This window comes from Bufo bufo, chromosome 1, assembly GCF_905171765.1.
Source record: "Bufo bufo chromosome 1, aBufBuf1.1, whole genome shotgun sequence".
In the NCBI taxonomy this organism is placed as follows: Eukaryota; Metazoa; Chordata; class Amphibia; order Anura; family Bufonidae; genus Bufo; species Bufo bufo.
The window spans coordinates 579,771,854-579,797,077 of NC_053389.1; the positions used below are offsets into that span (position 1 = coordinate 579,771,854).

Genomic DNA, 25,224 nt, shown 5'->3' on the forward strand with positions numbered 1-25,224 from the left:
GTGCTGCGTCCGGCCAGACATGAAGAGAATGGCTATCTATGCTATGCAGTCTCTCCAGCTCTCTCTGCGGCTGTCAGGGCATGATGGGAGTTGTAGTTTTGCAACAGCTGGATAGCCACAGGTTGGAGTTCACTGTAATGCATGGATGGTTCATGCCCTCATAACCATATAGATAGACATGGATTAAGGGTACATCTCCATAGGTGTATTCACACCGGGGGCTATTATGTATGACTGTTTATTTCAATATTTGCTGTTTCTTCTCATCTGTCATCTTTTGTAGCAAAGAGATCATCACTAGGGTTTGTGGGAGTGTTACACATCTACACATTGGAATCACTTACAAGTTATTGGTGCGGAGGGTATTTCAAGCAAAAACTTTTTTCTCACTCTTCCTGGCAAGGTCCAAAAAGGGTGTGGGGCTTAAAAGAGGGGGAGCTTGACACGTTTACAGTAATGATGGCATAAATCATATCTGAAATCTATTCCCGATCCTGGCTGGTGTAGATTTCAGTTTCTGCACACAGACATGACACATCTATAAAGAACCCTTTGCTCCTTAATAAATTAGCTGGATCTTACTCCAGTACTTTTTATTTTTTGTTTTACAATGGGTACGTCCAGAAGAGCTTGAAATTCTGCCCATTTGCGGTTACAGATTTTTGTCCTGCACATGTGCAGCATTATACAGTATTGGCAACTTTTTTTTTTTGTAATTCTCAACCATATGCTGCAAAAAAACCTGCAGTATGTCAACTTAGGGCTCGTTCACACAACCGTGGCGTTTTTTGCGGTCCGCAAATTGCGGATCCGCAAAACACAGGTGGCGCCCGTGTGCCTTCCGCAATTTGCTGAACGGAACAGGAGGCCTATTATAGAAATGCCTATTCTTGTCCGAAAAACGGACAAGAATAGGACTCCTAATTCTTGCGGGGCCCACGGAACGGAGCAACGGATGCGGACAGCACACAGAGTGCTGTCTGCATCTTTTGCGCACCCATTGAAATGAATGGTTCCGTATACAGACCGTATGCGGAACGCATAAAACGGCCCGTATGCGGAACGCAAAATACGTTCGTGTAAACGAGCCCTTATGCTGTGGATTTTAATTGCGGGTTTCACCCTTTGCAACGCTTAGGCCCCTTTCACACGAGCGAGTATTCCGCGCGGAAGCGATGCGGGAGGTGAACGCATTGCACCCGCACTGAATACCAACCCATTCATTTCTATGGGGCTGTTCACATGAACGGTGATTTTCACGCATCCCTTGTGCGTTGCGTGAAAATCGCAGCATGCTCTATATTGTGCGTTTTCACGTAACGCAGGCCCCATAGAAATGAATGGGGTTGCGGATGCGGTGCGATTTTCACGCACGGTTGCTAGGAGACGATCGGGATGGAGACCCGATCATTATTAAAAAATAATTTAACTCACCTTAGTCCACTTGATCGCGGCCCGGCATCTCCTTCTGTCTCCTTTGCTGAACAGAGCTCCTTTTATTGTTACATCTACAGAGCTATGTGATCTGTCGTTTTTATTAGTACCATTGTGGTGTATGACTTTTTGATCAGTTTTTATGTTAAGTTGATGCAACAAAAACAGCAATTCAGCCATTTAGATTTTTATTTTTTTTCCATTCCGTTCACTGTACAGGATAAACACTTTTTTTTTTTATAGTTCAGGCATTTTGAGACACAGTGGTGCAAATGATCTTTATTTTTTATTGTTTATTTTTTATAATGGAGAAATGGGGGATGAATTGAATATTTTTAAAAACATTTTAACTGCAATGAAGGTTATGGGAATTCAATTGTGTTCCTATTTCATAGGAACTATCGCTGTGGTGGCCTCAGAGCCACTATGAACAAATAGCTCCCCTGATCTCAGCATGGGGAAGCAGTTTGGGCCCCAGAATCACAGCACTCCTGAGGAAAAGGCTCTCAGATGCGGTGGTCACAAATGACCATGGCATCTGAGGGGTTAAGTGTCTGGCGTTATTTCTAATCACAGACATTAGCTCCAGGTGTCTAAGCAGAAACCCAGCTCCTATGGCACCCACTTATCGCCTGAGTGGGCACCATGTTTAAAGATCTGACTTCTACCGCTGGTCGGGAAGGGGTTAAACTAACTACATGGAAGTGAGAGCTGAGTGCTTGTTGAATAATACACCCAGCACCTTCAATTGATGACACAGTCATGGCTACTGGACCTGCGCTATCACCATGACATACTATTACAGCACAGAGAGTCAAGTACCAGCACTCTGTAATAGGGATCGACCGATATTGATTTTTTTTTTTTAGGGCCGATACCGATAATTTGTGAACTTTCAGGCCGATAGCCGATAATTTATACAGATATTCTGTGAAATTTCATTTTTGAAAAAAAAATAAATCCCACACACATCTGCTGAAAATGAATATTTTTATTGTTAGTGTAGTTTTTTTATTTATACTTTATATTTTGGTGTTTATTTTTTACTAACTTTTAGCCCCCTTAGGGACTAGAACCCTTGTCCTATTCCCGCTGATAGATCTCTATCAGGGTGAATAGGATCTCACACTGTCCCTGCTGCTCTGTGCTTTGTGCACACAGCAGCATGGAGCTTACCATGCCAGCCAGGGCTTTAATAGCGTTCTGGCTGCCATGGTAACTGATCAGAGCCCCAGGCTTACACTGCTGGGGCTCCGATCGAAGGAGGAGGGGAGAGGGGACCCTGTGGCCACTGCCACCAATGATTAAAACTGGGGGAGGCTTGGGTGGAGGGTGGGGGGGGGCGCATTGCGCCACCAATGTTTTTAATACTGGGGTGGGGGTGTTTTTAATACGGGGGTGGGGGGCGCACTGCGCCACCAATGATTAATACTGGGAGGCTTGGATCCACACTGCGCCACCAATGAACATAAATCTCACCTGAGGGGTTAACTACCGCAGATCGCAGCTACTGCTCATAGAGGTCGGGAGCCGGCTATGTGATTCTGCAGCCAGCTCCCGCCTCCTGTTCAATTTGAATGAATGAGTAAGTCAACATCATTGGTGGCGCAGTGGCCACAGTCCCTCCCCTCCTCTTGTCTTCTCTCCTCTCATTGGCGGCAGCGGCATCACAGGGGGAGGGAGACACTGCTTCCTTCTCCCCTGTGCTGCTGAGGGAAGACGGAGAGCGCTGTCAGCAGCGCGATCTGTGTTCCCCATACGTTATCGGTATATCTGCAAAATAGATGCCGATAACTGTCAAAATCCTGAATATCGGCCGATAATATCGGTAAAACCGATAATCGGTCGATCCCTACTCTGTAACACAGTAGTGTGTCAGAGCATTAAAGGGTTTCATTTCAGGATTAGGGATGAGCGAACTTAGAGTTCGTGTTGGGGTATATGCTGAATTGTGTTATGGAATCTTTACCATGGACCATACCGCAATTCCATGACGAAATGCCTTTAGAGGCATTCCGTTATTCATTCCGTCATAATAGAAGTCTATGGGCTGCAAAACGGATCCGTCCGGTTTCCGTTATGCAGGCCATAGACTTCTATTATGATGGAATAAATAATGGAATGCCTCTAAAGGCATTCTGTCATGGAATTGCGGTATGGTCCATGGTAAAGATTCCATAACACAATTTAGCATATACACGAACTCGAACTTCAAAATATGAAGTTCGCTCGTCCCTACTCAGGATGTATGATAAATCTGGCACATGTTTAGACTGCCTAAGGCCTCAATTACACGTCAGTGTGGACTGGCCTAGTTTGTGTCAGTTTTGTTCAAAAGAATTTTGGTGCAGTTTGGCTTATTTTAGGCCCCACCCATTTTAAGTGATTCTCAGGTGCAGGCACATTAGTAAATCTGGGTCACTGTGCATTGTAACATTTCCTGTTGACTTAAATCTGTCCATGGTTTTGGCCCACAAACAATATCTGTTCATAAACATCGTGAAGCCGTACTGTGAGTTCACTTATTTCTTAGGCTACTTTCACACTGGCGTTTTGGTTTCCGTTTCTGAGATCCGTTCAGGGCTCTCAACAAGCGGATCAGTTTTGCCCTAATGCATTCTGAATAGATAAGGATCCGCTCAGAATGCATCAGTTTGCCTCCGTTCCGCTGCTTGCAGCGTTTTGGTGTCCGCCTGAAGAAGCGGAAGCAAACGGATCCATTTTCACTGACACAATAGAAAACGGATCCGTCCCCCATTGACTTTCTGTTCTGTTGTATTATCTGTTAAAGATAATACAAACGGATCCGTTCTGAACGGAAGCATGTGGTTGTATTATCGGTGCCGATCGGTCTGTGCAGATACATGACGGATCCGCACCAAACACGAGTGTGAAAGTGGCCTAACATTGAAACATGTACATACACTACTCACAAAAAGTTAGGGATATTTGGCTTTTGTGTGAAATTTATGGAAAACGTAAAAAGTTCACTCTACAGTGATATAATATCGTGAAAGTAGGCCCTTTGATTAGAAGCAGCAATGGTGATTTCCTCATCTCAAACAGTGGTGGGTATACCCCACAAAAATGTCACTGTCTCAATAACTTGTCATGTGGCCTTGAGCATCAATTACAGCTTGACAACGACGTCTCATGCTGTTCACAAGTCAATTTATTATATGCTGAGGCATGGCATCCCACTCTTCTTAAAGGGCGGCCCTCAGATTATTGAGGTTCTGGGGTACAGAGTTTTCAATGGGATTCAGGTCTGGAGAAAGTGCAGGCCACTCCACTTGAGGTCCCCCAGTCTCCGGTGTTTCCTTGGTTACTCATAAATGGCATCTAATCCAGTTTCTCCTATAGATTACATGGTTGAAAGCCATATTATGGTTGTGTGTACTCAGACCAATTATCATTGTAGCTAGGTTTTCCAACCACTACCCCACAAAAAAAAAAAAAAAAATCTATATTTTGCTCATTAACCATGTAGGTATAGGGAAGACAAACACTGCTTTTAAGAAGGAGTTGTCCAAAATGTAATGTGGCCACAATGCCCAGTCACTGCCATAAGACTTTACATTATCAGTGCAGCCTGAGACTACTGATAGCCATCTATTAACATAACAGGTGACTTCCCTCCTGACCGTGATGGTCAGGAAGGAAGTGTTCCTTGCCAGCAATCACCTGTTCATCAGCGGAGGAGACTGTTGCCATTACATGCAGCGATCTCCTCCTCAGTATGAGGTGGAATGATCGCTAATGCCATTGCTCGTCCCCATACAGAATCATTGTTTGCCAGCAGCAGAGTGCTGATTACACAGCACGATCTGCCGCCGGCCAACGATTTTTAAACATGTTGAACGACTCTGATTACCTGATGAACAAGTGTCTTCCTCGTTCATAATCGTCAGCAGTATTACACTGCCAGATCATTGCTAACGAGTGTTCATATGAACGCTTTGATAACCTTGGCGATTATCTGCCAATGTAATAGGACCTTAAATCTATGAAGTCTGACCTGAAGGCAGAAACTCCCACAGGCTGGTATCAATGATCTTACATAAAATTTCTGAATGTTTAAAAACACTACTTTATTGCTTAAATCTTTAAGATGGGGGCCCAACTCCTCTAAAATGGTGCGAGCGCTGTTTTTTGCTTAATATAGAAGACTCAGAAAATGGTGTTAAAGGGATAGGACATTGCCACCTCATAAAGCGATGGCGCATCTCTAGGATATGCCATCGATTTGCAATGACTGGTGGTCCGACTTCTAATACCCTCTTCAATCCTACAAATGAAGGAGCTAGAGTGACATTGCATCCCTTTAACTGTTTTTCACTGATCAGCAGCACCACAGACACCTAACTGTAGAGGGGCCAAAGTGCTACGACCCCTTAATTCTCAGGAGCAGTAAGGACGCCAGAGGTTAGACTCCAACCCACCATTAAGTGAAAGCATAATCTAGAAACATGCCATCACTTCATAGGACATAACCTCTAATGACTGTATAGAAAGAAAATACAAATCTCCTGATGTGAGATGCAGAAGGATTTCATGTTCCAAACACAGTCCTTGCCATGCAAGTCTCCAGGATAAATACCACAACACACCGCTGAGCATCAATACAATAATTCCACGTAAGTAATTTATTGTAATAGAATTTACAAATATTGGCTTTCTTCACAAATAAACCAATCCATTCCATCACTGAGATCCAGACAAGTTGCAGGCCGATGGTACATTATCTGAAAGACAAATGCAAATTTGTTGTTAAGATAAGAAATGGTAATATTACTGCAAGATGGCAACTGCCAACAGCAGCAAATGTAGCAAGGTAAAGAAAAGCAGACGGAAGCAGTATACCGGGCTGTACGTACATAGATCTGAGGTAAAATGTACAGATCTCAATACAGCAGATGGTACCAGCTCTGCATATGACTATTGTAAGGGGTCATGAGGAAAGGCTACAATCTTCCCGACGCATTTCCACTGGGTGTTAGTAACCAGTTACATTAGGTGGAGAGATAAGCTAAGGGTACTTTCACACTAGCATTATTCTTTTCCGGTATTGAAATCCGGTAAAGGGTCTCAATACCGGGAAAAAAATGCATCAGTTTTGTCCTAATGAATTCTGAAAGGAAAGCAATCCGTTGAGTATGCATCAGGCGGTCTTCCGTTCCTTGTACGGTATTTGACCGGACAAAATACCGCAGCATGCTGCAGTATTTTTTCCGGACAAGATTCCAGAAAATACTGTACTTGCCGGATCCGGCATTAATTTCCATACAGATGTATTAATGCCGGATCCGGTACCAAGTGTTCCGGAAATTACCGCATCGCCGGTTCCGGTTTTCCATTCTTCGACGAGACATAGGAGGAGCAGGTTTCTCTTTTGATCTTTGAAAAAAAAATGTAAATACCATATTTGTTATTCAGGATGAGACGGATCCGGAAAAAAGAGCTTTCGGTTTGTATGCGGCTTGCCGGATCTGCCTGCCAGATTCTAACAACGCTAGTGTGAAAGTACCCTAAGTCAGCCCCAAGATGAAAAAGTAAAGGGACTGATATCTCTGGTACACCATAGAGCGTATGGCTCTGTTCTTGGGAGGTTGTGGCTGTAACACATGTGGCACTAACAGCCTCAACCTCCCAAAACCATCTGCAGTAGGGTGCATGCAGGGAGACCTAGTTAGCGGCGAGGCACAGTCCAGAGGGGTCGCTCTTTTCAGGGCGGGTGCTCCGCTACCTGTACAAATAGTTTAGACCAGGTCAAGTAGGGGCACGGCCGGCCAAGTATCCAGCTGTTTGACACCACTGGTGTATCCTACGTTCCCACCTTTGTACATCTGCACCAATATGTGCACTGCACACAATGGCAATGCTTTTATTATGCATTATTAAAAGTTAAAGGGGTTGTCCGGGCTTTTTCTGTTGATGACCTATCCTTCAATATCAGCTGTTCGGGGAGACGGCACGTAGTGCGCGCATGCCCTCTCCTTTCTCTCTTCCCGCTTGTTGCTGTAGGTATATGGAACAGCAGAAGCGGACAGGAAGGGAGACGACACATGTGCACGCAGTCTTCTCAAACAGCTGACTGGCGGGGCTGACTGATGTTGGATCCCCGCCGATCTGATATTGATGACCTATCCTGAGGATAGGTCATCAATATTAAAAGCCAAGACAACCTCTAAGTACTGACTGAGGTATACCTTATTGGGCCTTTGTCTTTTTTTGTGTAGCCCTTCACTGATCACAACTTACTGGGGGACCTATGTCCTATTTGAGTGGAGTGATGGGCAAGCATGCATACCATCGAGATAGTCGAGCACTGTACTCTACGGGACTGCCGAACATAGACTTTAAATAGAGCAGTGGTGCACTCTTCACTTCTTGGTCCTGACAACACACAGGTAAGAGCTGGTAATGCCTGCTCTACCAATCTCTGGCTGAGGCAGGTCACACCACTACTGAGCAGCATCAGAGCGGCAGTGGATTAGGAAAGCGAGTAATGATTTTTTATTTTATTTTTTTTACTTATCTTGACACTCTTTACAAAAAGATAAAAACCTTTCAAAACTACATTTTATCTGTTAAATGCATCTTTACCTGACAAACATTCCATGCTTGCACTGATTTCATCCCCTAGTAGAAGTGTTAGAAATAAAGACAAGCATGTTAAGGCACACCATGCAAAGTCAAACATTAATATGCATTGAAAGTTATGCACTCCTACTCTTGTGAGCTTTTCAGCTTTACATGCAAACCACTGTCACTCCCAACAGATCAAGTAATACTGCAAATGTATTACAGACAAAACTACACTGCAGTCCGGGTTAGTGACTTCATGCTTCAGATTACCATAAGAAAATATCTTAGTATTCTGCATCCTAGCCATGTACTTACAGAGCGGCAGCACCAGAGATGATCTCGATAAGCTCCTTGGTGATGACGGCTTGACGGGTGCGGTTGAAAGTCAATGTCAATTTGTCAATTATATCAGCTACAAAAAGTGGAGAGAAAGAAAAATCCAGGTTTTATGCAACTGTCAATTGTCCATATACAAGGTGGGAAAAGCAGATTGTATCATCTGCACTTCCACACACATCATCACTACTTAAAAGTGGGGCATAAATCTGTAGGTCATAGACTTACAAGCATTCTTGCTGGCATTGTCCATAGAAGTCATCCTGGCGCTCTGCTCACTGGCAGCAGCCTCTTTCAATGTGAAGTAGATGATATTAGCCAAAGTAAACTCCTGGTAATTTCTCAGCACATCGGCGTCAATGTCATCATAGATAGTGATGCTCTCTGGAAGGAAAAAAATTCAATGCAGGTAACTATCTAAAATACAGAAGCTGAAGGGAGCCCGTCAGCAGTTTTGACTATGCTAAGGTAGGGGAGAGCAGGACAAACATCTTTTGTGGAGAACAAGAGTAATATGAATATGAAGTTTTATTCTGCCAGGATCTTCTCCTGCAAATGCCCTGAAGGCAGAGCTTCACTGTCAGCTATTGTCCGCACTGATCGGCTTCACAGTCTCTCCTGTCTGCTATAGCGGTCTCCTGGTTGGGTGCTACAGCTGTTATTCAGAGCAGAGGAAGCAGCTCAGTGCAGAGAGCACTTCACAGTGAAGTTACGCCTCCAGGGTACCTGCAGGCACAGAACCTGGCAGGATAAAACTTCATATACACACTGCTCCTATTCTCCACAAAATGTGTTTTTCCTGTATTCCCCGATGCTGCCAAGTGCGGTCAGCCCATTTTGAGAACTTTTAGCAGTAGTGGATTTCACATTAGACTCACCAAGCAACAAATCTGGTTTTGCAATCAAACATATAACCTGATATTTTAATGTATGTGATATTTCATATAATGACCCATGAATGACCACAATAGACTAGTAAACTGGATGGGTTTAGTTTTTTCATGATTTTAGTATGTATATAAGCCTCACAAAGATGAAAAAAAAAAAAAAAAAATGCTTACCAGAATTTGCAACTGTGTCAAGAGAAAAGAATGGCTTTTCTTCAGTCTTATAAGAGATCACAGACCTACAAGTACAGCACAAAATGCTCAGTGCAAGCTCGTGTAGCACTGCAGATATCAGTCTAGTGTCACTTCATACCTGAATTTATTGAACACCACGGAACCTTGGTCAAACTCGTAGCCAGAGTTTAGAAGCTCTGAAGTAATCACAGATGCATCACCAAATGTAGGAGGTTTCCTGCCAACTTCCTTGAAGGTCAAGAGAAAGTTTTGACTATGGGTCCTGAAATAAGAAAAGTAGTGTCTTTAATCTCTTCCCGACGCAGCCATTGTCCATTTTTTTGTTTTTTACTCCCTGCCCTCCAGGAGCAGTGCCTTTCTCACTTTTCCCTTCACATAGCTGTGTCAGAACTTGTTTCAGAGTTGTACATTCTAATAGCACCACTTAATATCCCATACAATAATATAAGGGGAAGCTAGAAGAAAAAAAAAAAAAAAAAAAAAAAAAAAATATCGAAATGGGGTGGAATTGGGAAAGAATAAATAAATAAAATGTCATTGTTTAATGGGTTTTATTTTGATAGCATTCCCTATGCGGTCATGCATACGGCCGTTTCCCCGCCGTGGCTGTATTGAATGGGTCCGCAAACCCGGAGATGCGGTGCGAAAGCACGGATCGGAACCCCACGGAAGCACTATGGAGTGCTTCCGTGGAGTTTCTGGCTGTGCCTCCGCACCGCAAAAAAGTAGTGCATGCACTACTTTTTTGCGGTGCGGACCGTCGGAATGCGGATCGGAGACCCCATTCAAGTGAATAGGTCCGTGATCCGCATGCGGCTGCCCCACAGTCGGTGCCCGTGCATTGCAGACTGCAATTTGCGGTCCGCAGCACTGGGCCGGCCAACACATGGTCGTGTGCAAGAGCCCTAGGAGGCACTTTTTCCCCCCCAAAAGGGGGAATACTAGCGAGCGCTTCCATTATGGAAGTGCTCACTAGTATGCATTAGGTGCTGGAAGCGAAGCACTGTGAGTGCTTTCTGTACTCGCCCTCCCTGGTCTTTCTTCCTGAGGCGCACTATAACCCGACGCTGCATGCAGTCAGGTGAAAGTGCAGCACAGGCCAGAGAAGACAGGGGAGTGTGACTTCTGCCGGAGGTGGAGAGGAGTCGTGGTGCAAGAGAAATAAGAGGATTTTTTTAAATTTTAATCTGATCTGAAGCCTGATGGTCTGGCAGGAAACTCAGATTTTTTTTTGGGGGGGGGGAATTCTAACACTGAGGGCTGATGGGGGACTGAAACAAGAGCCGATATAAGGTCTGAAGGGGGTCTGACCTGGAGGGCTGATGTGATGTCCTGATATGCAGGTCTGATGAAAAATTTTTTTTTTCCCTTGATTCCTCCTCTAAAACCTGGGGTGTCTCTTATCATTCGGTGCGTCTTATAAGGTGAAAAATATGGTATATAGTTTTTCTTGTGTTTTAATACTTCTAAAAAAAAAAAAAAAAAGTAAACTTTAACCCCTTAAGGACTCAGCCCTATTTCACCTTAAGGACTTGGCCATTTTTTGCAAATCTGACCAGTGTCACTTTAAGTGCTGATAACTTTAAAACGCTTTGACTTATCCAGGCCATTCTGAGATAGTTTTTTCGTCACATATTGTACTTCATGACACTGGTAAAATGAAGTCAAAAAAATTCATTTCTATTTATAAAAAAAATACCAAATTTACCACAAAAAATAAAAAAATTGCAAATTTCCAAGTTTCAATTTCTCTACCTCTATAATACATAGTAATACCTCCAAAAATAGTTATTACTTTACATTCCCCATATGTCTACTTCATGTTTGGATCATTTTGGGAATGATATTTTATTTTTTGGGGATGTTACAAGGCTTAGAAGTTTAGAAGCAAATCTTGAAATTTTTCAGAAATTTTCAAAAACCCAATTTTTAGGGACCAGTTCAGGTCTGAAGTCACTTTGCGAGGCTTACATAATAGAAACCACCCAAAAATGACCCCATTCTATAAACTACACCCCTCAAGGTATTCAAAACTGATTTTACAAACATAGTTAACCCTTTAGGTGTTCCACAAGAATTAATGGAATATAGATACAATTTCACTTTGGCAGATTTTCCATTTTAATAATTTATTTCCAGTTACAAAGCAAGGGTTAACAGCCGAACAAAACTGAATATTTATGGCCCTGATTCTGTAGTTTACAGAAACACCCCATATGTGGTCGTAAACAGCTGTACGGGCACACGGCAGGCCGCAGAAAGAAAGGAATGCCATACGGTTTTTGGAAGGCAGATTTTGCTTGACTGGTTTTTTTGACACCATGTCCCATTTGAAGCCCCCCTGATGCACCCCTAGAGTAGAAACTCCAAAAAAGTGGCCCCATTTTAGAAACTACGGGATAGGGTTGCAGTATTGTTGGTACTAGTTTAGGGTACATATGATTTTTGGTTGCTCTATATTACACTTTTTGTGAGGCAAGATAACAAGAAATAGCTGTTTTGGCACCGTTTTTATTTTTTGTTATTTACAACATTCATCTGACAGGTTAGATCATGTGATATTTTTATAGACCAGGTTGTCACGGATGCGGCGATACCTAATATGTATACTTTTTTTTATTTATGTAAGTTTTACACAATGATTTTATTTTTGAAGCAAAAAAATAAATCATGTTTTAGTGTTTCCATAGTCTGAGAGACATGATTTTTTCAGTTTTTGGGCGATTACCTTGGGTAGGGTATGATTTTTGCGGGATGAGATGACGGTTTTATTGGCACTATTTTGGGGTGCGTGTGACTTTTTGATCGCTTGCTATTACACTTTTTGTGATGTAAGGTGACAAAAATGGTTTATTTAGCACAGTTTTTATTTAAAAATTTTTACGGTGTTCATCTGAGGGGTTAGGTCATGTGATATTTTTATAGAGTCAGTCTATACGGACGCGGCGATACCTAATATGTATACTTTTTTTTTAATGTAAGTTTTACACAATAATATAATTTTTGAAACAAAAAACAAATCATGTTTTAGTGTCTCCATATTCTGAGAGCCATAGTTTTTTCAGTTTTTGGGCGATTGTCTCAGGTAGGGGCTCATTTTTTGCGGGATGAGGTGACGGTTAGTATGGTACTATTTCGGTGGGCAAACGCCTTTTTGATCGCTTGCTGTTGTACTTTTTGTGATGTAAGGTGACAAAAAAATGGTTTATTTAGCACAGTTTTTATTTTTTATGGTGTTCATCTGAGGGGTTAGGTCATGTGATCTCTTTATAGAGTCGGTCGATACGGACGCGGTGATACCTAAATATGTATACTTTTTTTTTTTTGCCCTATTTTTTTAACTTTATTTGGGGAAAATTACGTTTTTGTTTATTTTTACTTGAAACTAATTTTTTGGGGCGGAAAACTTTATTTTTTCAACTTTTTTTTTTTCACTTTATTTTTTGTCCCACTTTGGGACTTGAACTTTGGGGGGTATATTCCTTTACAATGCATTCCAATACTTCTGTATTGGAATGCATTGGCTGTATGAGTAATACTGTGTGTATTACTCATGCAGCTTCCGGTGCCTGTGAGATCCAGGGGGCTGGATCTCACAGGCTTTTCACCGGAAGGCAGCGCGATGCCTTCCTTAGACAACGCGTTGCCTTCCATGCCATCGGGTCTCCCCCCACAGCCGAATGGGGACCTGATGGCACCGCAACCTCAGGTAAAGCCGGCGATCGCCGATACGGGGGGGATCACATGACACCCCCCCGGCGTTGTGACAGGATGCCCGCTGAATGATTTCAGCGGGCATCCTGTCCCGATTAACCCCCGCCACGCCGCAATCGCGGTTTAAACCCATGACGTACCGGTACGTCATGCGTCCCTAATTTATTCTATTTAGCAACAACTAAACAGTGAATCAACCATTTTTATTTTTTTTCCATTACTCTGTTCACCATACAAGATAAATATTATTATATTTTAATAATTTGGACATTTTTGGATGTGGCGATAACATAACTATTGGTTGGTTTAGTCTGAGACAGTTTTACAGCAGAATTGTTGTGCAATTTTGGCACTAAATCTTGCACACAAGGCCACGCACCCTTTCTAAACCTAGATGCGCCAGATTGCACCAGCTACATTTTGGAGCAATTTACACAAGAATCAGGAGCACTCGCATTAGTAAATGTGGGCCAATATATAAAGTAGTAGTATATGAGGATATACTTACCTGGGGGTTGGGGGGGCACACTGCGCCACCAATGATTCATACTGGGGTGGGGGGGGGCGCACTGCGCCACCAATGATTCATACTGGGGTTGGGGGGGGGCACCACCAATGAAGATAACTCTCATTAATTCATATACAGTAGGCGGGAGCTGGCTGCAGAATCACATAGCCGGCTCCCGACCTCTATGACTGGTAGCTGCGATCCGTGGTAGTTAACCCCTCAGATGCCGCGGATCGCAGCTACCGCTCATAGAGGTCGGGAGCCGGCTGTGTGATTCTGCAGCCAGCTCCCGCCTCCTGTATATGAACTAATGAGAGTTATCTTCATTGGTGGCGCAGTGGCCACAGCCACGCCCCTCCTCTTGTCCTCCCTCCTCTCATTGGTAGCAGCAGCAGCAGCACAGGGGGAGGGGGAGACTGCTTCCTTCTCCCCTGTGCTGCTGAGGGAACAGGGAGAGCGCTGACAGCAGCGCGATACTTGTTCCCAATAAGTTATCGGTATATCGGCAAAATAGATGCCGATAACGTTCAAAATCCTGAATATCGGCCAAACCGATAATCGGTCGATCCCTATTAAGAAGCCACATAAAATATTAAGTTGAGCCACATATAGCGTTCCCTAATAAATTGTGGTGAGTGCCATGAAGTTTTAGTGCATGGCCAACTAGACTTGCCAGGCGCCTCCATAACTCCAGCAAGGTGATTAGCATACAGCACGTGTGGGCATTAAATGCTTTTTTGACAAACTCCTGCTGCTTCTTCTTTCCTCAATAACCCTTTTAGCCCGCAAGGAAGGTAGTTAATAGCTAGCAATGCCATTTGGGAGGAAAAACCTTCCAGTAGGTGCCTTTAAAGAGGTTGTGCCAAGTTTGAAAGTGATCATCTATCCCCTATCCTGTGGATAGATAACTAACTGATTGCTGGGTGTACAACCTCTGGGACCCTTACCTATATCGTTCCTCCATTCTGAGTGAAAGGCAAGTCTGGAATACGCCCTGCTGCTCCATTCATTCCATGTAGGACCGCCAATCATGTACTCTGCTACCTTCGGACGTGCCATAGAAAATAAATGGAGCGGAAAGGCATAACGGGGGAAGAGGACCCAATTGTTGGGATCAGTGGGGGTCCCATGGGTCAGACCCCCAGCGATCAGATAGCTATCCCTTTATTCTGTGGCTAGAGGATAACTTGCAAACTTGGCACAACCCCTTTAAAGGAAAAAAAACTATATCTGCATTTCTCAATATGGTCGTAGTTCTGTACCCGTATCCTAAAGCTTTTCATACAAACCTCTGAAGTAAACCCTTTAGCTTGTCCCCAATTCCAATGACTTTAACTTCTTTTCCACCATCAGAAAGCAAGGCGATTTCATGTTTTATGGCTTTTGCCACAGAGGAATGAATAGCACCACAAAGGCCTCTATCAGAGGACACGCCGATAATAAGATGCTTCTTCTTGTCTTCAGGAGCCTTGATTTCAGCTTTGTCATACAATGCTAGGGGAAACAACGGCAGAGAAAGGAGACGTCTTTAACCGCGTCGTGCTTAGTACGTTACAGAAAACTACAATTACCACCTCCCAAGGCAGAAACAAGCAATTCCATTACATTGAGGAATTGCAATAGTCCTTACCTAAAGCTCCGGTCCCATACACCCTAGCTGGCTTCAGCTCCCTTTCAGCTTTCGCGTACTTGGATGCAGCCACCATCTTCATGGACTGTGTAATCTTCTGGATACTCTTGATGGATTTCAGTCGCCTGGTAACTGGAACACAACAGATCAATCCGTCAAGTCAAAGCTCAACAGAACTTAGGTTACGTCCTCGCTTCTTAGAATTGACAGCAGAAGGCACAAAATATCACTCCGTAAGCCAAACCAATAATAAAATTTAACCTAATACAAAAAGGTGTAAAGAAGCTCACTACACGTCTTCACATGCATGGTCATAGAAGCTCTGAAGGGTACAGCAAAAAGAGAAATCTACTAACACCGCCTTCTTCTGAGGAGCCTCTGGATGTTCCATCCCATGGACCCTAGCCAACAATCTCTGGCATGTCAAAAAGAATATGGCAAAAGAAAGCTATGACTTGAAAACCCTTTTAAGAGTCTGTTCAACTTTAGTTTCCACTAGGAACGGAGAAAAAGATCTAGCCTGACCTATGTGTCCTCGGGGTACCAGTTACGGTATTTCCTTTCTGCTTATGTTGGTAGAACATGAAAGGGAACCTGGCATCCCAATTTTCAACATCTGGCTATGCCCCTTACCTATCAGGCATGTTTTTTATTTGGCTGTGAAAATCCGCTTTATTCCATGATACCTCTGTATGCTAATGCACACTTGGAAGTCAAGGAGGCCGGTTCTTCCATCCTCAGGTCACGTTTGCCTCCTGCGCTTGACTAACGTTTCTGAAAAGTGGCAATGTTTTTCTCCACATCTTGCACAGACGTACTCCGTCTCCTCCACGACGCCTGCACGGTCTAGCTGGGTGTACAGAACCCGGCCTCAGCACATGCACCAAAAAAGGGAGACAGCGCACGCCTGAATGGTTCACATGGAGAAGACAGAGTGCGTCCGGTCAAGATGTGGACAGACAAGGAGATGATATGGCCACTATTTAGGGCTGTATTACACTGGCCGATAATCGCTGACGAGCGTTCGCATGTTAGTGATCATCTTGCAATGTAAGGTGTCGGGCGGTAATAATTCAATTAAGAATTATATTCTTAAAATCATGACAAAGGCCTCTTTCACACGGCCGTATGGCTTTTTCAGTGTTTTGCAGTCCGTTTTTCACGGATCTGTTGTTCCGGTTTTTTTGTTTCCGTTTGGCATATATAGTAATAACAAAAAAATTGGTCTGGGCATAACATTTTTAATAGATGGTTCCGCAAAAATGACATACGGATGCATTTCCGTATGTGTTCCATTTTTTTTGTGGACCCATTGACTTGAATGGAGCCACGAAACGTGATTTGCGGGCAATAAGGGCCCATTCACACGTCCGCAGTGTATTGCGGATCCGCAATACACCCGGCCGGCACCACTCATAGAACTGCCTATCCTTGTCCGTGGACAAGAGTAGGACATGTTCTATTTTTTTTGCGGAGCCGCGGCCCCGAACTTCCCATAGTGTGCTCTCCGCATCCATTCCTGCCCCATTGAGAATGAATGGGTCTGCACCCGTTCCCGATATTGCGGAATGGATGCAGTCCCATTTGCGGACATGTGAATGGACCCCAATAGGACATGTTCTATCTTTCAACGGAACAACGGAAACGGAATGCATACGGAGTAAATTCCGTTTATTTTGCAGACCCATTGAAATGAATGGTTTCGTATATGGAACACAAAAAACGGCCCGTAAACGGGGGGGGGGGGGGGGGGGGGGGAAACAAAAATAAATAAAACACGGTCTTGTGAAGAGGCCTAATACTGATGCCAATTGCCCGATAAACAGGCAATTCAGATTTTGCCGTCTAATAGCGATCTGCCACGGCTAGACAGTATGGGAACGAGGTAATGATATGTAATAGCAGTCTCCTCCACTAGCGAGCAGACGATTGCAGGGAGGGCACACTTCCTTCCCAACAATCTCTTGATCTACCTGTCTAATCCAGGCTTTAGAAGGTCAATCAATCGGCAGGAAGAGGGTAAAGAAAGCATGACTTGGAGGGTGCAAGAGCCAGAATCCTTAAAAGTGCACATTACATGCAGAGGTATTGTGGAATAAGGGTCTATTCACACGTCCGTAGTGTATTGCGGATCCACAATACACCCGGCCGGCACCCCCATAGAATTGCAGGACAAGAATAGAACATGTTCTATTTTTTTCGGGAGCCGCGGACCGGAAGATTGGGGGCGCGCTCTGGAAATGCGGATGCAGACAGCACACTGTGTGCTGCCCGCATCTCTTCCGGCCCCGGCATAGAGAATGAATGGGTCCGGATTCCTTTCGGAACAGATCCGAACGTGTGAATGGACCCTAAAGCTGATATGCACAGCAACCATGAGACACAAAGGCAGAAGAAGGACTCCACCAGGAACATGCTTGAAATAACACGGTAAAGGGCATAACCAAGTGTTAAAAAACAGCGTCCCTCTAATGGTAGGCTCACAGGGTGGAGATTGCTGGCAGATTTTTTTGTGCCAATTTGGCATATTAAACCAAAAGTACAGAACACTGCAAAGCTTCTAAACATGCCACATGACGGCCTCTCGAAGGACTTACCCCAAGGTTACATCAGACCAGGGGGGTCCCAGGAGAGGGTCAATGTCAGATATCAATGAGTACCGACTACTCACACCAGGGACCAGCCCCCCTCCCCATTATACATCAGGCCGTCTCCGCCAGTGTACAGGTCAACCCCAAATACTTGACATTGACTCTTTAGATGACCCATGTTGCACCCGGATACTCACTGTCCTTCAGAGTTGCCATGTTCCTGACTTGACCCCTAAAACACAAAGTGAAATGTCAATCAGTGGTCATACAACACATGGGGGGCAGAGGGTTAATAAGGCTATAGGACCTGATCGGTCGGCAAGCTTCAAGGCCACTTAGGTCACAAAGAGCTGCCCACCTTCTCATACATTCTACACCATGCCAGCTTGTGCCCAGGGTGATATAGCTCTGCCCTTACCCTGTGCCAGGGCACTATTCTAATCCCGAGCATACAGGAGAGAAGACCCCTCCAGGCACTGCTTCCTGACACCTTCAAGTACAAGGGCCGGCTGCGGCCTAGTCTGTGCCAGCGGGCATTCAAGGAATAAGGCTCCACACAGCCAGCCACCGCTGCCAGCTGTCACTCCCTGCCCCACCTTCCCCTCCATGAAGTCTAAACTACCCCAACACGGGGTCTTACCATTGTGGCTGGTATATGAGGACGCTGCTGCGGGACAACATGGTGACTGCAGGCAAGGTCAGACAGCGCAGTAGGCGCATGCGCCGCAACTAAGCCGTGAAGAGCGGGCAGGAGGCGGAGATCTCGCGAGATCTGTCAATGTCCTTCTGGTATCGCCATGTTTGATGTGGGCAATTCTTATCCGGAAGCCCATGGACGGGTACAGATAGTTGTCGTTTCAGTCCGTCCTATTCGTCGTGGAAGCTCCTGCACGAGCCATGACATATGTACAACATGTAGAAACTGTAGCATCCCTCCCCAAATTATGACATTCACCTCATGCTCAGCACTTACCTACTTTTCTGTTAGTACGTTTGCAACATTTATGGTGTTTTACATGCAGCATATTTTCAAACTTTTTGAACTGTGCATTTATACACTTCAATAGCTTTCTCTTACAAATGGCGCAAAAAATAAATTGGAATATAGGCATTTCTAAAATCCCAACTGTATCAAATAATGAAATAATAAAATAATATACACGACGGAGTCAAATATACAGAGAATCAAACCTACCAATGTCCCTAGGACCAACTTACACCTTTTAATCCTGCACCTCCTTAATCCTAAAACGGAACCTTTAATCATTGAATTATTCTAATACATTACTTGAGGATACTCGTCTCTGCATTTGTGGATAATCGCTATATTTCCTATTAGTGATCTCCTAACTAGGAATAAACGTTGTCGCCTTACTGGCTGCGTGCTGCCAGTATTGCTATAGGTACAATGTATTACGTGTCTCCTACTAGTGTTATGCCAGAGACTGTACTGAAGTAAAACATGAGATCCACGCTGCCCCCCGACACGTTTCGCCGAGTACCGGCGTCTTCAGGGGTTAGGGCAGAGTGTGAGCGTGTTGCTGCTCAGCTCAAACCAAATAGCCGTGGGCATTCCGCATTCACTTCAATGGGTTCGCAAATCCGGAGATGCGGAATGGTGCAGAACGGAAGCACGGAATGGAACCCTACGGAAGCACTACGGAGTGCTTCCGTAGGGTTTCGTCCCGTACTCCCGTTCCGTAAAAAGATAGAACATTAAAGTGAATGGGTCCGCGATCTGCTGCAGCTGCCCCACGGTGGGTGTTCGTGCATTGCAACCCGCAATTTGCGGGCCGCAGCACGGCCACGGGGCGCACACGTTCTCGTGCAGGAGGCCTTAGGATATGCGGGACAGAAATCCCAGCGCAGTACAGGTACGGCGCGCTGTATTACACTGGTAATACACTTACAGCCATTGCATTACAATACAGAAGTATTGTAATGCATTGTAAAGGGGATCAGACCCCCAAAAGTTGAAGTCCCAGATTGGGACAAAATTTTTTGTGAAAACAAAGTTACAAAAATAAAGTTTTCCAAAACAAAAATTAAAAGTTTCAAGTAAAAAAAAGCGTCCTTTTCCAAAAATAAAGTAAAAAAGAAATTGTAAAAAATAGGGAAAAAAAGAAAAGTACACATATTAGGTATTGCCGCATCCGTATCGACCGGCTCTATATAAATATCACATTACATAACTCCTCAGGTGAACACCATAATAAAAATAAAAAAACTGTGCTAAAAATTTTTTTTTATGTCACCTTACATCACTAAAAGTGCAACACTGTGACGGTCACGTACACTACACACAGGGGGGAGGATAGTGACCACTGCACTCCACTCTCACCCCTGGCCCTGCCCACTTGCCTCGCAAGTCCTAATGACAGGGGACAACTGGACGGCAGTCCCTAACTTAGGATACGTGCTGGGAGGACAGAAAAGACAAATAACGGAAAGTGAACGGACCGGGTCAGAACCAAGAGAGCTACGCAGTACAAAGGGTTAAGCAAAGAATGGTCAGGAGAAGCCGGGGTCAAATACCAGGAGAGTAGAGAAGTACCAGAGGAGTCCGCAAAGAGTAGTCAGGTGGGAGCCGAGGTCACAATAACAGGAGGGATGCGCAGTACAGGAGGAGCAGGCAAAGGATAGTCAGGGAACAGGATCAGGTGAGTAATCAGTAGTCCACCAAATAGCCAGGAACCTAGAATTAACAGGCAACCTGTGGCCAGCAGGCTGCCTCTATTTATAGTGGGGTCTGAGGGTCATGTGACGTGGCCAGCGTCACATGACCAACAGACAGACAAGTCGAGCACCGAGTGATCAGCTCGGCGCTCAAGGCAGACCTAGGAGCAGGGAGCCTCCCAGCTAGCAAAGCACAGATCCTCTCTCCCGAAGCTAAGCAGCAGGTCAGCCCCTACCTAAGACAGTTGCCCAAAAAATAAATAAAAAATATGTCTCTCAGACTATGGAGACACTAAAACATGATTTTTTTTGTTTCAAAAATACTTTTATTGTGTTAAATGTAAAAAATAAATAAAAAAGTAGAGATATTAAGTATCGCCGCGTCCGTAACAACCTGCTCTATAAAAATACCACATGACCTAACCCCTCAGGTGAACACCGTAAAAAAATAAAAATAAAAACGGTGTCAAAAAAGAAATTGTTTGTCACTGTACATCACAAAAAGTGTAATAGCAAGCGATCAAAAATGTCAAATGCACCCCAAAATAGTACCAATCTAACTGTCACCTCATCCCGCAAAAAATGATACCCTACCTAAGACAATCGCCCAAAAAATAAAAAAAACTATGGCTCTCAGACTATGGAGACACTAAAATAGGAAATTTTCTTTTGTTTCAAAAATGATATCATTGTGTAAATCTTAAATAAAAAAAGTATACATATTAGGTATCGCCACGTCCATAACAACCTGCTCTATAAAAATATCACATTACCTAACCCTTCAGATGAACACTGTAAAAAAATAAAAAATAAAAACAGTGCCAATAAAAGCCATTTTTTGTCACCTTACATCACAAAAATTGCAACACCAAGCGATCAAAAAGGCGTATGCCCCCCAATATAGTACAAATCAAACCGTCACCTCATCCCGCAAAAAATGAGACCCTACCTAAGACAATCGGTCAAAAAATAAAAAAGCCATGGCTCTCAGACAATGGAGACACGAAAATATGTTTTTTTTTGCTTCAAAACTGCTATTATTGTGCTAAAGTGAAATAAAAAAAATTAAAAAAGTATACATATTAGGTATTGCTGCATTCATAACAACCTGCTCCTTAAAAATATCACATGATCTAACCACTCAGGTGAACACCATAAAAAAAATAAAAAAATTGTGTCAAAGACATTTTTGTCACCTTACATCACAATAGCAATGTAATAGCAAGCGCTGAAAAAGTAATATGCACCCAAAATAGTACCAATCAAACTGTCATCTCATACTGAAAAAAATGAGCCCCTATATGAGACAGTCGCCCCAAAAAAAATAAAACGATTCAAAAATGCTTTATTATGTAAAACTGAAACAAACCAAAAGAAGTAGTCATATGTGGTATTGTCACGTCTGTAACAACCTGCTCTATAAAAATACCACATGATCTAACCTCTCAGATGAACACTGTAAATAACAAAAAATAAAAACGGTGCCAAAACAGCAATTTTTTTTCCTTGCCTCACAAAAAGTGTAATATAGACTAGAGCAACCAAAAATCATATGTACCCTAAAATAGTACCAACAAAACTGCCACCTTATCAAAATGGGGTCACTTTTTTGGAGTTTCTACTCTAGGGGGGCATCAGGGGGCTTCAAATGGGACATGGTGTAAATAAACCAGTCCAGCAAAATCTGCCTTTTAAAAACCATATGGCGTTCCTTTCCTTCTGCGGCCTGCCGTGTGGCCATACAGCAGTTTACGACCACATATGGGGTGTTTCTGCAAACTACAGAATCAGGGCAATAAATACAGAGTTTTATTTGGCTGTTAACCCTTGCTTTGTTAGCGGGGAAAAATTTAAATTGAAAACCTGCCAAAAAAGTGGAATTTTAAAATTTCCTCTCCATTTTTCATTAATTCTTGTGGAACACCTAAAGGGTTAACAAAGTTTGTAAAATCAGTTTTGAATACCTTGAGGGGTGTAGTTTGTAAAATGGGGTCACTTTTTTGGAGTTTCTACTCTAGGGGTGCATCAGGGGGGCTTCAAATGGGACATGGTGTCAAAAAAACAGTCCAGCAAAATCTGCCTTCCAAAAACCATATGGCGTTCCTTTCCTTCTGCGGCCTGCCGCGTGCCTGTACAGCAGTTTACGACCACATATGGGGTGTTTCTGCATACTACAGAATCAGGGCAATAAATACAGAGTTTTATTTGGCTGTTAACCCTTTCTTTGTTAGCGGAAAAAAATTAAAATGGAAAATCTGCCAAAAAAGTGGAATTTTAAAATTTCCTCTCCATTTTCCATTAATTCTTGTGGAACACCTAAATGGTTAACAAAGTTTGTAAAATCAGTTTTGAATACCTTGAGGGGTGTAGTTTCTAAAATGGGGTCATTTTTGGGTGGTTTCTATTATGTAAGCCTCACAAAGTGACTTCAGACCTGAACTGGTCCTTAAAAAGTGGGTTTTGGAAATTTTCAGAAAAATTTCAAGATTTGCTTCTAAACTTCTTCTAAGCCTTCTAACGTCCCTAAAAACTAAAATTACATTTACAAAATGATCCAAACATGAAGTAGACATATGGGAAATGTAAAGTAATAACTATTTTTGGAGTTATTGCTATCTATTATAAAAGTAGAAAAAAGGAAATTTGCTAATTTTTCTACATTTTTGGTAAATTTGGTATTTTTTTATAAATAAAAATGAAATTTTTTGACTCCATTTTACCACTGTCATGAAGTACAATACGTAACGAGAAAACAATCTCAGAATGGCCTGGATAAGTAAAAGTGTTTTAAAGTTATCACCACATAAAGTGACACGTCAGATTTGATAAAAATCGGCCTGGGATTTAAGGTGAAAAGTGGCTTGGTAGTGAAGGGGTTAAAAGGATTTTCCAAGATTTTAATACTGATGACTAGGGATGAGAGAACTTGTGTTTTCAAGTTCGGCGTACAAGGTTCGGGTTATCTAAGAATTCCCTTATGGATTCCGCTACCACGGACCGGAATTCTAAGATAACCCAAACCTTGTACGTCAAATGTAAAAACACAAGTTCGCTCACCCCTACTGATGACCTATCCTCTGGATAAGTCATCAGTATCTGATAGGTGCAGGTCCGACACAAGGGACCCCCCAATTAGCTGCTTGAGAAGGCACTGCGGCCTTCTCCGTTCTTACCAAGCAGAGCGCCATACATTGTACAGCGGCTGTGCTTGGTATTGCGCTCAGCCCCATTCTTATCTATAGAGCTGATTTGCTCCTAGGCAATATGACCGATGAATGTGACGTCACATGACCTAGGAATAGCTGATAGAAGGCCGCCGAGCTACAGTGAGCACAGCTGCCTTCTCAAACAGCTGATCTGCGGGGGTCCCGGGTGTCAGACCCCCACAGATCAGATACTGATGACCTATCCAGAGGATAGACTCAGAAAACCCTTTTATGTCCTCTCCAACCTACAGCCCCATATAAAAACATCACTCCCTTCCAATGTTAGTCCCACAAAAAAAATACCCACTTCCCTCCTTTTAGTCCCCTCCATCCTACAGTCTCATGTAATAAACATCTCTCCCTTCAATATACAGTCCCATGTAATAAGAATGACTTCCCTCCCATCAGCCCCATGTAAATAACATCACTCCCCTTCAATATACAGTCCCATGTAATTAGAATGACTTCCCTCCCATCAGCCCTCTCCTTCATACAGCCCCATGTAAATAACATCACTCCCCTTCAATATACAGTCCCATGTAATAAACATGACTTCCTTCCCATCAGCCCCCTCCTTCATACAGCCCCATGTAAATAACATGACTCCCCTTCAATATACAGTCCCATGTAATTAGAATGACTTCCCTCCCATCAGCCCTCTCCTTCATACAGCCCCATGTAAATAACATCACTCCCCTTCAATGTACAGTCCCATGTAATAAACATGACTTCCTTCCCATCAGCCCTCTCCTTCACACAGCCCCATGTAAATAACATCACTCCCCTTCAATATAGAGTCCCATGTAATAAACATGACTTCCTTCCCATCATTCCCCTCCTTCATACAGCCCCATGTAAATAACATCACTCCCCTTCAATATACAGTCCCATGTAATAAACATGACTTCCTTCCCATCAGCCCCCTCCTTCATACAGCCCCATGTAAATAACATCACCCCCCTTCAATATACAGTCCCATGTAATAAACATGACTTCCTTCCCATCAGCCTCCTTTTTCATACAGCCCCATGTAAATAACATCACTCCCCTTCAATATACAGTCCCATGTAATTAGAATGACTTCCCTCCCATCAGCCCCCTCCTTCATACAGTCCCATGTAAATAACATCACTCCCCTTCAATATACAGTCCCATGTAATTAGAATGGCTTCCCTCCCATCAGCCCTCTCCTTCACACAGCCCCATGTAAATAACATCACTCCCCTTCAATATAGAGTCCCATGTAATAAACATGACTTCCTCCCCATCAGCCCTCTCCTTCATACAGCCCCATGTAAATAACATCACCCCCCTTCAATATACAGTCCCATGTAATTAGAATGACTTCCCTCCCATCAGCCCTCTCCTTCATACAGCCCCATGTAAATAACATCACTCCCCTTCAATATACAGTCCCATGTAATAAACATGACTTCCTTCCCATCATTCCCCTCCTTCA

At 43.5% G+C, this 25,224-nt stretch overlaps 1 protein-coding gene across 2 annotated transcripts; it reads right to left on the reverse strand.

The window, feature by feature from the left end:
- Window positions 1-6,065: 6,065 nt before the first annotated feature.
- Window positions 6,066-18,652, reverse strand: ATP5F1C (ATP synthase F1 subunit gamma). 2 transcript variants are annotated; one of them, XM_040413292.1, is made up of 9 exons: window positions 18,524-18,651; window positions 18,081-18,115; window positions 15,293-15,424; window positions 14,952-15,156; window positions 9,559-9,702; window positions 9,420-9,484; window positions 8,587-8,742; window positions 8,338-8,434; window positions 6,066-6,179 (listed from the first exon to the last, which is right to left on the reverse strand). In XM_040413292.1, exons 1-9 carry the CDS (start codon window positions 18,601-18,603, stop codon window positions 6,176-6,178), a joined length of 918 nt encoding a protein of 305 aa, XP_040269226.1. In that variant the 5' UTR covers window positions 18,604-18,651; the 3' UTR covers window positions 6,066-6,175. The 2 variants fall into 2 exon arrangements, with proteins under 2 accessions (XP_040269226.1, XP_040269229.1); XM_040413295.1 differs by lacking the exon at window positions 6,066-6,179 and having other exon boundaries at window positions 8,334-8,434; window positions 18,524-18,652.
- Between the last annotated feature and the right edge of the window lie 6,572 nt (window positions 18,653-25,224).